Genomic DNA, 16,785 nt, shown 5'->3' with positions numbered 1-16,785 from the left:
GCACACACACACACACACACACGCACACACACGCACACACACACAGTCTTCAACCCCATTGTGCTTGCGCTTGTGGAACCTTAGCGACTGTCGACATACATCTCAGGGATTCTCTTTGAGAAAAAAAAGAAGAAAAAAATGATCATGAAAAAATTTACAATAATAAAATGCTATTCTAAGTTGCAAAATCAAACATTATCACAAGGCTGGAAAAAAAATCTATATTGAATTTGTTTTTTAGTCATACCGGCCAGCTCTGACACCAAGTCCTCTTATCATGAGAGGTAAACTGAAAAACATATTGAATCTGCATCTCCGCGAGCACAAACACTTCAAACGATGCATAAACACATAATTTTTTTTGCTATAAAAAAAAATAAAAATTTTAGTATAAAATATGAATGATTATGATATATGATATATAGATATTTATATTAAAAATGAAAAAAGGCCAAAAAGCCTTAAAATAATACAAAATATAAAATAATCAGAGTTTATTTATAGACATTAATATAAAAATGTATAAATAAAATATAAATTTTAGCATATTTATTATTAAATTATATATTTTTTCTATTTAAGTTGCTATTCATTGTTCATTGATATTATCGGTTAATATAAACACTTCAAACGATGCATAAATACAGCTAAAAACACTGATGTCTCAAGTCTTTCAGCGTCCTCGAGCTCTCGCAGGAGAAGAGACATTCGTCTGCATTCATTTGCCTTCTCTTCACATTCATCACTCGCCGTGGCCTCTCATAAAGGGTTGAGAGGCGCCTGAGTGTGTGACGAGGAGAAAAAACATCAACAGCTTTCAATCAACACAAGGACTTACAACCAGTTTATCATTCTGTCGCTCTTGCCTGGCTATCAGGTGTGAAGTACTGGCTTATTTCCCCACAAAAAGGCCATTTTAATCTCTACTGTGTCTTTTTCCTTACGTTTAAGAGAAATTCAGAGCTGTAAACACGAGTCCAGATTAAAAAACAAACACTTAGAAATTTCATTCATTAGATCAAGTGCGATCTGTGCTCAAGACTAAATGACACTCAATATTAAACTGTGGCTTATAATTCTATCTACACCATTTATATTACATCAGTGATTGAGAAGAGGTTTCCTGCTATGTTTCAAAATGATCAGACTTTGGTTTTTGCCATGGAACGTGATCAAATTGACTATTAAAATGCATACACTAAAGTTCAACATTTTTGGGTTGATAAGATTTTTGAAATAAGTCTCTTCTGCTCACCAAGGCTGCATTTATTTGATCAAAAATACAGTAAAAACAGTAATATCATGAAATATTATTACAAATCAAAATAACTGTTTTGTACTTGAATATATTTTTAAACTGTAATTTATTGCTGTGATGAAAGCTGAATTTTCAGCATGATTCCTCCAGTTTTCAGTGTCACATGATCCTTCAGAAAACATTCTAATATGCTGATTTGCTGCTCAAGAAACATAGAAAACAGTTAGATAACAGTTGCTTTTTAATAATTTTGTGGAAACCAGGATTTTTCAGGATCCTTTGATGAATAGAAAAGTGCAAAATAGCATTTATTTGAAATAGGGATGTAACGATTACCAGTTTGACGATAAATCGTGATAAAATACCCCACGGTTAGTATTACCGTTTCATATTTTAATTATCACTATAACCGTATTCGATTACCGCGATTTGAACAACTGAGGATAAATAAATACTGTACTGCACAGGGCTCCAGTGTGCGACCAAATGGGCGCATTTTGCGATAATTTTTTCTGCCGGTGCGACTAAATTTTGTGTGCGGTTGCACTGGTGCGATCACCGCATTGTTTAACTCATAAGCGCTGCATTTCTGTTGCATGTGAGAAACATCAAACGACAAACAAAACTGAAAGCATAACGAAACCGCGCGACTCATTTGAGCTGCGCAGCTCTTCGAGTGTATATATATATATATACATACCAGTGTACTGAAGAAGTGTTAGAAACGAGAAAAACAAAAACACGTCTCCATTTTTTGAGTTTCCTTTTCAGTTCACCAGGCTAATTGCGTGGCTTTGCAGTGCTGTTTCGTCCAAAAGCATGTCTCGCGCGCACACACACACACACACACACGCACACACACGCACACACACACAGTCTTCAACCCCATTGTGCTTGCGCTTGTGGAACCTTAGCGACTGTCGACATACATCTCAGGGATTCTCTTTGAGAAAAAAAAGAAGAAAAAAATGATCATGAAAAAATTTACAATAATAAAATGCTATTCTAAGTTGCAAAATCAAACATTATCACAAGGCTGGAAAAAAAATCTATATTGAATTTGTTTTTTAGTCATACCGGCCAGCTCTGACACCAAGTCCTCTTATCATGAGAGGTAAACTGAAAAACATATTGAATCTGCATCTCCGCGAGCACAAACACTTCAAACGATGCATAAATACAGCTAAAAACACTGATGTCTCAAGTCTTTCAGCGTCCTCGAGCTCTCGCAGGAGAAGAGACATTCGTCTGCATTCATTTGCCTTCTCTTCACATTCATCACTCGCCGTGGCCTCTCATAAAGGGTTGAGAGGCGCCTGAGTGTGTGACGAGGAGAAAAAACATCAACAGCTTTCAATCAACACAAGGACTTACAACATTCTGTCGCTTCTGTCGCTCTTGCCTGGCTATCAGGTGTGAAGTACTGGCTTATTTCCCCACAAAAAGGTCTCTACTGTCTCTACTGTGTCTTTTTCCTTACGTTTAAGAGAAATTCAGAGCTGTAAACACGAGTCCAGATTAAAAAACAAACACTTAGAAATTTCATTCATTAGATCAAGTGCGATCTGTGCTCAAGACTAAATGACACTCAATATTAAACTGTGGCTTATAATTCTATCTACACCATTTATATTACATCAGTGATTGAGAAGAGGTTTCCTGCTATGTTTCAAAATGATCAGACTTTGGCATGGAACATGGAACGTGATCAAATTGACTATTAAAATGCATACACTAAAGTTCAACATTTTTGGGTTTTTTTGAAATTTGAAATAAGTCTCTTCTGCTCACCAAGGCTGCATTTATTTGATCAAAAATACAGTAAAAACAGTAATATCATGAAATATTATTACAAATCAAAATAACTGTTTTGTACTTGAATATATTTTTAAACTGTAATTTATTGCTGTGATGAAAGCTGAATTTTCAGCATGATTCCTCCAGTTTTCAGTGTCACATGATCCTTCAGAAAACATTCTAATATGCTGATTTGCTGCTCAAGAAACATAGAAAACAGTTAGATAACAGTTGCTTTTTAATAATTTTGTGGAAACCAGGATTTTTCAGGATCCTTTGATGAATAGAAAAGTGCAAAATAGCATTTATTTGAAATAGGGATGTAACGATTACCAGTTTGACGATAAATCGTGATAAAATACCCCACGGTTAGTATTACCGTTTCATATTTTAATTATCACTATAACCGTATTCGATTACCGCGATTTGAACAACTGAGGATAAATAAATACTGTACTGCACAGGGCTCCAGTGTGCGACCAAATGGGCGCATTTTGCGATAATTTTTTCTGCCGGTGCGACTAAATTTTGTGTGCGGTTGCACTGGTGCGATCACCGCATTGTTTAACTCATAAGCGCTGCATTTCTGTTGCATGTGAGAAACATCAAACGACAAACAAAACTGAAAGCATAACGAAACCGCGCGACTCATTTGAGCTGCGCAGCTCTTCGAGTGTAGAGCCTGGTTTATACTCACCGCGTCAGGAGCGCGAAGCTGCGTGCAGCAAACATGCGTGATAATACTGATAACCGTGATCATTTTGGTCACTATAATCGTGATAAGAAATTTTCATACCGTTACATCCCTAATTTGAAATATAAATCCTTTGTAACGTTATAAATGTCTTTACTGTGACTTTTGGTCATTTAATGCATCTTGGTTAAAAAAAAAAAAAACTCAAAGATTTGAACAATAGTGTTTATTTAAACTGAAGGAGGAACTTACACCATCACACCATACAGTATCAAAATAAAATAAAACAGAATATAACCAATCAGAACACGCTTAGCAACTGCCTAGCAACACCTTATCAACCAACCAATCAGAGCACTAAAACTCAAATACAAGGAAAGTTTTTAAGCCAACCACAATATCGCTTTGAAAAATCTACTTTTATTGCTATATTTTTACTCTATATGAACAATTGTATAATTTCAATCAATTTTTACTTTTTAATTTATTTTAATTGAACTGAATTGAATAATTTCATTTTTTTAAGGAACATCTAAGACAAAGTTCTACACTCCATTAAATCCCTGAAATATCCCTGGCCAAGTCATAGCTTCATTTTTGTTTGTTTATTTGTGTTTTTTATGAGACTTTTGTCAGAAAAGCTCCGCATATGCGTAACAGGGCAAAACTGCAGCGTTTCAGGCCCGTAAAGTGGGTGGAATGTTGCTGTTATTGCAGTTATTGTCCTCGCAGCACAAGTTTGCCGTTGAACCCGTCCAGGATTTCCACAACAAAACAGCAGTTCGGCCCCACACCCACTACTTCCTCCTATTCTGTTCCAAAAGGAAGCACAGCCTCTGCGATACAGGGATCGCTGTCTGCTCGTTCCCACAAAACGTCCTCGGCTAGATCCCGAGCGCTGTACTTGTGGCGCTGGTTAGTTCGAACACTCCCCTGTCGTGTCTCAGAGAGCCCGCTGTTCATAAAGAAAACTATTTCACACGTTTTGGTTGAGTAAAATTGAACCCATGTTTCTGCCCTTTTCTCTGTGCCAAGCGAGAAAGTCCCGCCTCTCTGGCTCCGTGCAGCAAATGAAAAGTCAGAAAGCAGAAGACGGGCAGCAATGCATACAGAGGTTAACGTTCCTCGCTGGGTTTGGGTTTTGCCACATGTGCTTTGGGCTGGGGAGGAGAGGACTGTGTGGTCAAAGCAAGACCAAACCGAAGTACCACTCAAGTCTGCGCAAAACGCTTTTCTCTCAGAGCGTTGAGGCGGTTTATGAATGAGAAAAAAGGCCATTTCAATATTCTCAGCTCTTATTAAAGCCAACATGTTTGCGTGATTACAAAATACTTACGACTAGAGCTGTTAAGATTGCACACATATGTGTGGGTCGCCCGGTTCAAAGTAGAACAAAAATGCGATATTGATAAACAACCTAAATTGATATAATATAAATATGCTGGCCGACATTTTTATCCTAAGCAACTTATGATACACTCATTTCAGGTGCAGTAAAAGCTCAAGAACACTAATTTCACCAGATATGAGCAAGATATCAACAACTCTAACGTTAGTCTGTCATACCTATGTAAGACTGAACCTGCAACATTTCTATTAGCAGCACAGAACTAACCACTGGGCTACAAACATCCTATATGAGACATAAGGACTTAATACAGTATCGTTCAAAAGTTTGGGGGAAGAAGTCTCTTGTGCTCACCAAAGCTGCATTTATCTGATCAAAAACAGTTATATTCTGAAATATTTTTACAATTTAAAATAAGTGTTTTCTATGTGAATATCTGTTAAGATGTCATTTATTCCTGTGATCAAAGCTGTATTTTCAGCATCATTACTCCAGTCTTCAGTGTCACACGATCCTTCAGAAATCATTCTAATATGCTGACTTGCTGCTCAAGAAAATGTATTATTATTATCAATGTTGAAAACAGTTTTGCTGCTTTATAATTTTGTGGAAACTGTGATGCATTTTTTACATGATTCTTGAAAATAAAGTTCAAAAGAACAGCCTTTATTTGAAATAGAAATCTGTTTGCAAAATTATAAATGTCCTCACTGTCATTTTTGATCAATTTAATGCGTCCTTGCTGAATAAAAGCATTAACATCTTACTGTCCCCAAACTTTTGAACAGTAGCGTAACGACTTGTAGTCAAACAAAAAGGTTTTTCAATGGCAGATACCGATGTAAATGATGGCAGATAATATGTATACTACATGCTGAAATTAATCGAAAACTTATTTTACACAATATGCACTCAAATGAATAACAGAAATGTTTATAATTTATTGACACAAGCAGAAACTAATGCTAATAATCTCAATAAGGCCAAATATCGGCTAATAAATCATCCGAACCAGTTTATCTATAACTAGCAATGACTGAAGAATCTAACATTACGTTGGTGATCTGTAGGAGTTAATAAAAATTATGCAGAACTGCAACTGGTGATATAAATATGGTAAATAATATCAAACATGTTTTGTGGAACTGCGCCAGAAACTGAATCCAACTACAGTACAACTTGTAGTCAAACAAAGAAGGTTTTGAAAGGCAGATATTGATGTAAATGATTGCAAACAATACATACATTAACTGCTATAATGAATCAAACACTTATTTTACATGATATGCGTGCAAAAAAAAAATTTAAAAATGCATATACTTCAATGACACATGAAGAAACTAAATCAGCGAGGTTCTCACCAATGCTAATCATCTCAATATGGCCAAATATCGCCCAATTAAACATATTTTGTGGGAACTATGTCAGAAACTGAATCCGACTAATCAAATTCTCTCTATATAATTAATCTAGTTTAATACTCACTAAATGTTAGAGAGCGAGCATATGTGACCCTGGACCACAAAACCAGTCTTAAGTGTACATTTTTCAAAATTGGGATTTATATACATCATCTGAAAGTTGAATAAATAAGCTTTCCATTGATGTATGGTTTGTTAGGATAGCACAATATTTGGTCGAGATACAATTATTTGAAAATCTGGAATCTGAGGGTGCAAAAAAATCTAAATATTGAGAAAATCACCTTTAAAGTTGTCCAAATTAAGTCTTTAGCAATGCATATTACTAATCAAAAATTAAGTTTTGATATATTTACGGTAGGAACTTTACAAAATATCTTCATGGAACATGATCTTTACTTAATATCCTAATGATTTTTATCATAAAGGAAAAATCTATAATTTTGACCCATACAATGTATTTTTGGCTATTTCTACAAATATACCCCATCGACTTAAGACTGCTTTTGTGCTCCAGGGTCACATATAGTAAAAAAAGCCTGTGAAATGGTGTTGTTTGTTAGTAAGTCTATCACAGCGTGCCCTTTTCCTGTTGCCAAGAGCAGATGAGCTCCTGCCACAAGGCCACTACTGCGATCATTTTTCAGACGTGATGTTCTGCTGTGAGTGCCTGTTAGCATCACAGCTGAGAAATGTGCGTTAAGAGGCGATTTGGCAAATTCTCAAGCTCTCCGCTTGCTGTACCTGCAATGAATGCTAAAAGAACAAACAAAGAAACGGAAGACAGAGATGATCTCTGCTTCTCTGAGCTGAGGAAAAAACTGTATAGAGCACATGAAGATGACGACCAAGGAACGAGAGATGTCTTCACCTGTAACCTGGAATAAAAGATGCGAAGCCCCGCCCATACACTCACCTTTGGCCATTTGGGGTTAAGGAGGCGGGCTTTGACTGCGTCATCCAGGGCAGTCTGGTACTGACCCAGTTTGAGGTGGGCGGCCGAGCGGTTGCTGTACAGGATGCAGTTCTGTGGGTCGGCGTGCAGGGCCTCGCCGTAAAGCTTCACGGCCGTCTGGAAGTCTCCCAGCTGGCAGGCCTCGTTGCTTTGCCGCACCTTCTCCATGAACTCGGCCTTGCTGAGGCCCGGGCCATCGGCGGCAGCGTGCACAGCCCTGCCCAGTGCTCGCGGTCCAAACAGACCAAACTACCCAGGAAGAGACACATCAGAGAGACGCATTAGTGGATTCAGATTATTACCTGTTTTTTTAAAGGCAACTGAAACAAGCTTTTCATGCAGCAAGGATGCATTAAATTCATCAAAAGTGACAGTAAAGACATTTATAATGTTACAAAATATTTCTCTTTCAAATAAATTCTGTTCTTTTGAACTTTCTATTCATCAAAGAATCCTGAAAAATAAAATGTATCACGGTTTTCACAAAAATATGAAGCAGCACAACTGTTTTCAACATTGATAATAATCAGAAATGTTTCTTGTGCAGCAAATCAGCATATTAGAATCATTTCTGAAGGATCATGTGACACTGAAGACTGAAAATTCAGCTTTGCATCACAGGAATAAATTACATTTTAAAATATATTCACATAGAAAACAGCTATTTTAAATAGTAGTAATTTCACAATATTACTGTTTTTACTGTATTTTTTATCAAATAAATGAAAACTTGGTGAGCATAATACTTCAAAACCCCAACATTTTTAACAAGTGTACCATGAAGAAATAGCCTACTCACAAAATTCTAAAACTAAACTCCAAAAACATTTTGATCAATAGAAAGATCAAAATAATAGCATTTATTTGAGATATAAATCTTTTTTATCAATATGAATGTCTTCATCACTTTTGAGCAATTTAATGTGTTCTCACTGAATAAATGTAGTAAAAAAAAGAACGTACAGACCCCAAACTTTTGAACAGTAGCGTCACAACTTGTAGTTGAACAAAGGGTTTTCAGTGACAGATACCGATGTAAATAATGGCAAATATGTACACTAATTGTTATAACAATTCAAACACTTATTTCACACAATATGCACATAAAAGAATAGCAGAAAATATATAATAATCTCAATATATGGTCAATTATGGTCATTAGATATGGCTATCTATAAATAGCAATGACTGAAGAATCTAACAAACATTACATAAGTGACGTGTTTGTAGTTAAACAAAATAAACCAGAACCGCAACTCATGATATAAAGCTATTTAATAATATCAGATATACATATTTTGTGGGAATCTAGTTTAATACTTAATGCTTGTAGCTGTAAGAGAACAGAGTAGAAAAGACAGATTCAGTGACATCATACTCATTAACATATGACACCCACGTTTACATATCAACGCTTATCCAGTACTCAGCAACTTGCCACGCCCATGAACGACATTTAGCCAATCAGGGCAGCAGTTATTTGCATAAAGTCTTAAAAGCACAGCCTAAGCATCAGAGAAAGGGTGATAAATTGTTTTTGGTGCATCTTGACTGATTAGGTGATAAGAAAACAGAACATGACCCATTTAAATAGAAATGATGCTGACTCGTGTTGAATTCAACCCACCTCTGCTGTATTTGTATGCCTGCATTTGTTACCAGAGCGGCTTTGCAGGGTTCTAGGATTATATTGGCAGGGGCAAGCACAAAGCGATCACAGAGGAAACCTTTTTCTTAATCTCCTTGGGAGTATGAAGGAAAGCCTTGAAAAAACACAAAGCTCAGCAGTACAGCCCTTCTGGAAAGCTGAAAGAACAGGCCATGAAACTGAATGTCAAAACAGCACACGCTACTACAGAATACTAGATGAATACAAATCAACTTCTATAAGAGCACACACTAATGCACTGAAATGTTGTACAAATAGCAGACAAAATAATAAATATATGATGTGTCTGATAACTGATAGCATGGCTGATAATACAATTTTCAATTCAAATGTCAATGCATTTGTAGTGCTTTTTACAATGCATATGTCACGACACACACACTGGGAGCAGAGGAACGAACGCGGAGACGAGGAATAAAGTAATTTCAAAGATTTAATAAACAAAAGCTGGGAGGAAAACACAACACGAGACATGGAACAAAGTCTGACACTACTCCCCCCTCCCGGAAGGCGCGTCCCGCGCCGCACAACATCCAACAGGGAGGGGGGCGGGCGCTCTGGAGGTCTCTCAGGACAGACACGAGACGGCGGGCCTCCAGTGTGATACCCGTTGGGCTATACTCGGGAACAGGAGCCCTCCCTGGGCTCGACGGGGAATCAGGAGCCCTCCGTGGGCTATACTCGTGAACAGGAGCCCTCCGTGGGCTACACTCGGGAGCAGGAGCCCTCACTGGAGCGAGCTCTGGGGCTGGAGCCGACACTGGAGCGAGCTCTGGGGCAGCCAGCGGGCCTATCTTCAGAGCGGCCGGCGGGCTTGAGGGAGCCACGGCCGGTAGGCATGACAACGGCGCGGCCGGCGGGCTAGAGTGAGCCGTGGCCAGTAGGCATGACAACGGCGCGGCCGGCGGGCTTGTCTTCGGAGCGGCTGGCAGGCTGTGAGCCGCGGCCGGCGGACTTGACAACGGTACGGCCGGCGAGCTTATCTTCGGAGCGGTCAGCGGGCTTGTCTTCGGAGCGGCCGGTGGGCTTAGGTAAGCCGCAGCCGGAGAGCTTGACAATGGCGCGGCCGGCACGCTTAACAGCAGGGCGGTTCTCATACCGCGGGGAAAACACAGGAGAAACAAAAGAAAACAGGACTATTCAAAACGAAAACAAAACACGGGAGAAGGAGCGCCGCTTGGGAACAGGAGCCCTCCGTGGGCCATACTCGGGAACAGGAGCCCTCACTGGAGCGAGCTCTGGGGCTGGAGCCGACACTGGAGTGAGCTCCGGGGCTGGCAGGCTTGAGAGGCCTGTCTTCGGAGCGGCTGGCGAACTTGACAACGGCAGCCGGCGAGCTTATCAGCAGGGCGGTTCTCACACCACGGGGAACAAACAGGATAAATAAAAGAAAACAAAGAACTATTCAAAAACGAAAACAAAACACGGGAGAAGGAGCGCCGCTTACTGTTTCGGTCTGCTGTTCTGTCACGACACACACACTGGGAGCACAGGAACGAACGCAGAGACGAGGAATAAAGTAATTTCAAAGATTTAATAAACGAAAGCTGGGAATACAGAGACACGGGATACACTGAGGACATGAAATGACATTCGACAGCGGACAGGAAACAAGGGCCAAAACACACTTTATATAAACAGAAACTAATGGGACACACCTGGGATCAATAGAACTAAATGGGAATAGGAACAGGAAAAAACCACATATGGGCATAAACATTAACCTTGAGCACATGGGGAAGGAAAACACAACACGAGACATGGAACAAAGTCTGACAGCATATTGTTCCAAAATATTGTTCTGAGATGTTTATGTACATAAGGAAGAAACCCTGAGAGGAATTAAGACTGTTTTGAATGCATACATAAATGTTCAAGCAGATGTTATCCAGCTTCACTTCCGTTCAAATTTTGGGGTTGGTAAGATTTTAATGTTTTTGAAAGAAGTCTCTTCTGCTCACGAAGGCTGCCTTTATTTGATAAAAAATACAGTAATCATGATACTGATTATAATGATTGCATATGCAAACATTATGAATGGACATTGCTTATGCATGATATTTGATATGAAGGGCACATGAGATGAATTGTAAATCTGTACCAATTTCCCTGTTTTCATGTTTAAAATGAAATCAAGCATTAAAATAATGAACTGGAGCTGGATAAGCATTTCATATTTTTGAAACCTAGTAAAACAGCTATGATTCCAGGTTGGCTTTAGCTATGATTAACAGCTATGATTCCAAGTATTAAGCTATGATTCCAATGTTGGCTTTATCAGAATATATTTATTCATTTTATATTGATTTAAATTGATGATAGAATGGCAATTATAGCTGATATGGTGAAGACTACATATACAGTGGGTATAGAAAAGAATCACCCCCCTTTTAATCGCATTTTGTTGCTTTGCAGCCTGAAATGAAGACGGACATTGCAAAGTCTAGATGTGCAAAGTGAGTAAAGACAAATCCCAACAGACTAAAGGCTGCAATTAAAGCAAAAGGTGGTTCAACAAAATACTGACACAAGCGGCTGATCCTTTTTCCAACTCAGTGATTCTGGTTTTTAATTTTTTTTATGACATGTTGGTGTTTTATCTTTCACTTGGATGTTTGAAGTTGCACTGGATAAAACAAAAACTGTGTCTGTCTTCATTTCAGACTGCAAAGCAACAAAATGTCATTATTTTAAATGGGGCTGATTCTTTTCTATACCCACTGTATGTACAAGAGAGATTCGGTTATGTGAGCACAGCAAAACATTTGCTAAAATAACTGAGGAAGACTGAAGGAAAATGGGTCAAAATTGCTAAAGCTATTTCTTTCAAAATAATATCATATATTCCAAAGCCACAACGCCGGCATCAGGCCGTGCTCATTGTTTTGGCCGTGAGGTCACGGAGAGAGAGAGAGAAAGTAAAACGGCAGCCGAAGAAAGCCACTCCAGCCTGTAATCTCACACGCAGGCCACACCCCTCTTCCCTTCTGCAGGAATTCTGGGATAGCACAGCGTGATTACTTCCAGAGAGGCCAAAAGGAAGAGCCGGAGCGTTAGAGCGACAGCACGAGAGAAGAAGAGAAACGAAAATGGGCAGGAAGAAATACGGCGCATCAGCTGGATGGAAAACAAACGCGAAGAGAAGCAAAGAAAAGCGAGTGAAGCTAAATTTTATACTGATTTACAACATCAAGAAGCAAAACAGCTCAACGACTGTGAGAAATAGAAAAGAAAAATAGTGTATTCAGCTCCTCTGAGAGACTATAAAGCAAGAAAACAGGGTCAGAAAGAGAAGTTCACGAAACCTGATGAGCCGCCCACATCAAAAGCGTTTAAAGGCATCATTTAAACGCCTACGTAATACGCAGACAAACACATTATGCGTCCTCCTAAAATACCTTCTTTTAGCCAAAATCTAAGGCAGTAATCTATGCTTCCCAGACTATTTCAATCCCAGAGTGCACTGCAACAAGCTCTGTGAATCCAAAATGAATCCAAGATGGCAGATGATTACCAATATATTTCATTCAACACTGTAAAATAATGATTAAAAAATCAATATTTAACCCAGTATCGTGTGCGTAATGTTTGCTTAGCAACACGTTAATGCCAAATTTAAATCAATTGTGAGTCATGTGCTTCATAGGAAGAGCTCAATTTGAGCAACACATAGAGTATTACATTCATCCAAGTGACTGGACTTTTGACTTTCACCTGCATTGAAAGAAATTTGGTGGAGAAACATTTTTCACTCAGAAATTGCTAAATTGCAAGAAAAACGGCAAGTAACACGGAATTAAACATGACTGAAATAGTAATTCCAGCAAAACATACTCCAATAATCTTGTTTTATTTCCAACTTTTTGGTGCACAGTAAAATGGATTAAAAATAGCCTTACAATAAAACCTTAACATCACCAGAAATTGTAAATAAATAAATAAATAATACTTATTATTATTATTAATATTTTATCCTCTCTCTGTCTTTGCCTACTTTACATTTTAACGTTATTATGTCAGTATTTGTATATTACCAATCATCATTCAATATTTTTATTATTGTATTTTATTTATATTCAGCATTTTGGATTTTTGTATATGCATTCTGAAAAATGATAGCAATTCATGTATGTATATAATAAAGTGCTATTATTTTCCAGAACATAAGTCACATTATATAATTCAATTAACATCAACCACATAAAACATGCACACATTTGTATAGTTCAATAGTCTTTTTCACGTCGGACATCTAATTAAGATTAAATAATAATTTCTCCATGGGATGGCCTCATGAGTCACAGATTAACGAGCTAAACTCTCAATTAAAAACTCACAGTCAAAAATTATGAAAGTATGAAAGTTGCTCTGACACCAGAACAACCACCAGCAAGTCAATTAATGCTTCTTTTTGCACTCTGATTGTTGTTTTTAACATTCAGTTCTGTGGTGTGGTTTGAACGTGTCCTATTGTTCTGAAGCTTCAGGAAAGTCTGGCGGAATCTACATCCACCCCGTCCAGGGCCAGACACAGATAACAGCGTTAGCCGTATTTATGTTGGCCGCTGTCTATACGGGCAGATAATGAGAGCCTTGGTGGAGGTCATTCTGAACAGACAGATTTGGCCGCATCAGTGCAGAGATGGAGCCGGTGGTCATCTTCATCTTCAGCTGAGACAACAGAGCAAAGACCTCACAATGTAGATCAGCACGAGCACATGTACAACTCCAGCTTCATCCATCAGTCCAAAAATAACAGCCGTAGACTGACCACACACATCATAATTGGCATGCTGAATGTAGTCACGGGCTTCTCAGTGATCTCTGGACACGGATTAATTCAATTAGTGATTTGATTGATTATCATTGAATCCAAATGGCCAGAGAACATCAAGACGGCACCAAATCTGAGCTCATGTTGGTCAAAAACCAAACCAGTACTGTCAAATAATGATCTTGGAATAACTTCACTATTGAATGCACTTTCCAGTCATATTATGAAAATATGACATTTTCATTTTCACATCACAAAAACAAATATGGAAACACATGACCTCCCAAATTTACACATCAATGATGCCTATTTGGTATTCAGAAACTGAAATTAAGCAAGAAGTAGGATAGATATAGTTATTTAATAAATTCCATGATCATTTACACTAACCAAAGTTTGGAATATTTATTTATTTTGTTATTATTTTGTTTGTTTATTTAAAATGTATATAATAATAATAATATATATATATATATATATATATATATATTATCATTTTTATATTTCTTTTTATTTTATTTTATTTTTTATATTTATATATTTACATTTTTTATTGTAGTTATATTTTGTTTTTGAATGAAGCATCTCATGCTCACCATGGCTGCGTTTATTTGATCCAAATCATACACAAACGTTTGGGATCATTAAGATGTTTAATGTTTTTAACGAAGTTTCTTATACTCATCAAAGCGACATTTATTTGATTAAAAAACAGTAATATTGTGAAATATTATTGCAATTTAAAACATCTGTTTTCTATGTGAATATATTATAAAATGTAATTTATTGCGGTGATCAAAGCTGTATTTTCAGCATCATTACTCCAGTCTTCAGTGTCACATGATCCTTCAGAAATCCTGCTGATTTGCTGCTCAAGAAACATTTTTATATTTTATACAAGCTTTATAGTTTTTTGTCTTTTTTTTTTCAGAAATTTTTTGATGAACAGAAAGTCAGCATTTATTTTAAATAGAAAGTTTTTAACTTTATAAATGTCTTTGCTGTCACATTTAAAGAATCATTGCTGAATATTAATTTCTTTAAAAAAAAATCCTTAACATAAACTTTTCACCTACTAGCTATGCAACTGCTGCAAAAATGAATGTGAATGCTAAGTGAAAGCTCTCTCCAGGTATTATAGACCTCTTTAAAAGAATCTATAGCACAACAGAACAATGAGGCAGCAACATTAACAATGATGTTCCTGCCCTAATGATCAATAAACTAAATATGACGTCTGTTTATGCACATCATAAACACAGACACGATGGACACTGAGCACAGTGCTTTAAAGGTACTAGCATGGTGTGTGTTTGTTATTAGTAACACAGCACAGGGTCGGCCAGAGGACGCCGGATTATCCAAGCATGGTGTGAAAATTGATTTGCGAAAAATATATAAAGGCTGTTTTCCCCTCCTGTCGTGTTCTTCCTGTCTGATCACCACTCACTTCAAAGAGCTGAGCCGATGCTTAAACTCCAACTAACACCACCAGACGCTAACGTCAGCATGCAAACAAGGCCTTTTAACCTGTCTAGAGCCCACACGCGTCATGACAATACACAGACACGCTCCCACAAACACAACAGGGAAATCTTCTTGTGACCCTCGAAACGAATAAAGTGAATCTCAATAAACCTGTCAAGAGCCAGAGCTGTCGAAGTTAACTAAAGCTAAAACGATTAAAAATAGTTTTCGTTAATTAAAAAAATCTGAAATAAAATGAAATATAGATATTAGATGAAACATTTAAACCTAAAAAGACTAAACAAACATTAGTGTTGCCTTGAAATAAATACATTTAAGTACTAAATTTACTAAAACTGAAAAAAAAATTACGTGAAAAATATAAACTTGAAAAAAACTTAAATATAAATTAAAAATGTTAACTTAAATTTAAGTTGAAGTACTAAAATTACTAAAACTAAAGCAGAAATAAAATAAAATGTAAATATTATGTGAAAAACAAACTTGAAATTAGAAATTTTGCCTTGGCAAATAACTGCAATTCAAAAATGTAAGCTAAAACTAAAGAAAAAACTACAGAAATGACAAAAGCACAACAAAATCACTAAAACTTAAAATTTAAATGAAAACAGAAAATAAAAAAGCTAATTCAAAATGTTAATGAATACTACAATAGTATACAAAAACAATCCTGTTAAAGGGGACACCGGATGCAAAATTCACTTTTACATGGTGTTTGAATATAATGTGTCTTGCAGGTGGATGTAAAAGTGAACATAAGAGTCTTCGTTTTCTCCTGACATCAGAGCCAGTGAGGACACAGTTTTGTTTCTGATGGTAATGCGCCACCCAATACGATTTGTTTATGTCTGCGCAAATCATTTTACATTTCTGCTTTCTGAACGAGGGACAATTCAAGGCAGGTTTTGCTAAAAAGTTCAAACTCAAGGATGGATTAGTACCCACTGTTAGTGATCCAGCTGCACCTCCAGAAGTCTCACACTTGATCATATTTAACACCATAATCAAATGACAGGGACACGAAATTACATTTTTCTGAAAATGAAAGTGACATTTTTAAAGAAAATTAAGCCTGTTTTCAGCAACATTAATATATATTTGCATTCTGATATTATTTTTATGACAATAGGGGTTATGCGCAACAGACTTCCGTATTCTGTTAACCGGGTCTCGCCGCTTCCGGTTCAAGCGTTTTGCATATGCTCCGTTAAAGGTCCCCTGAAATGCTTAGAAACACGCAGCGTTACTCTGTGTTGACGTCATTTTAACTGAAACAGGAAGACAGGGCGGGACATATCAAGCAGCCCCGCCCCTTTTTAAAATAGCCAATAGCGTTTATATCACAGCTTGGGCTAGAGCCGTTCAGAGCCGTTGAGCTCCG

General features: G+C 37.3%; 1 protein-coding gene across 1 annotated transcript in view; it reads right to left on the bottom strand.

Annotated features, from left to right (window-relative positions):
- LOC107704161 (tetratricopeptide repeat protein 28-like) overlaps nucleotides 1-16,785 on the bottom strand; it is a 289,547-nt gene that overhangs the window by 267,461 nt on the left and 5,301 nt on the right. Inside the window, 1 exon segment of the mRNA XM_016507027.1 lies at nucleotides 7,435-7,722. Coding sequence (XP_016362513.1) covers nucleotides 7,435-7,722 — 288 coding nt within the window.

The sequence above is a fragment of the Sinocyclocheilus anshuiensis genome, unplaced genomic scaffold, assembly GCF_001515605.1.
Source record: "Sinocyclocheilus anshuiensis isolate Anshui unplaced genomic scaffold, SAMN03320099.WGS_v1.1 scaffold690, whole genome shotgun sequence".
NCBI lineage: Eukaryota > Metazoa > Chordata > Actinopteri > Cypriniformes > Cyprinidae > Sinocyclocheilus > Sinocyclocheilus anshuiensis.
Note: the sequence above shows the minus strand (reverse complement) of the source record. Positions and strands in the feature narration are given on the sequence as shown.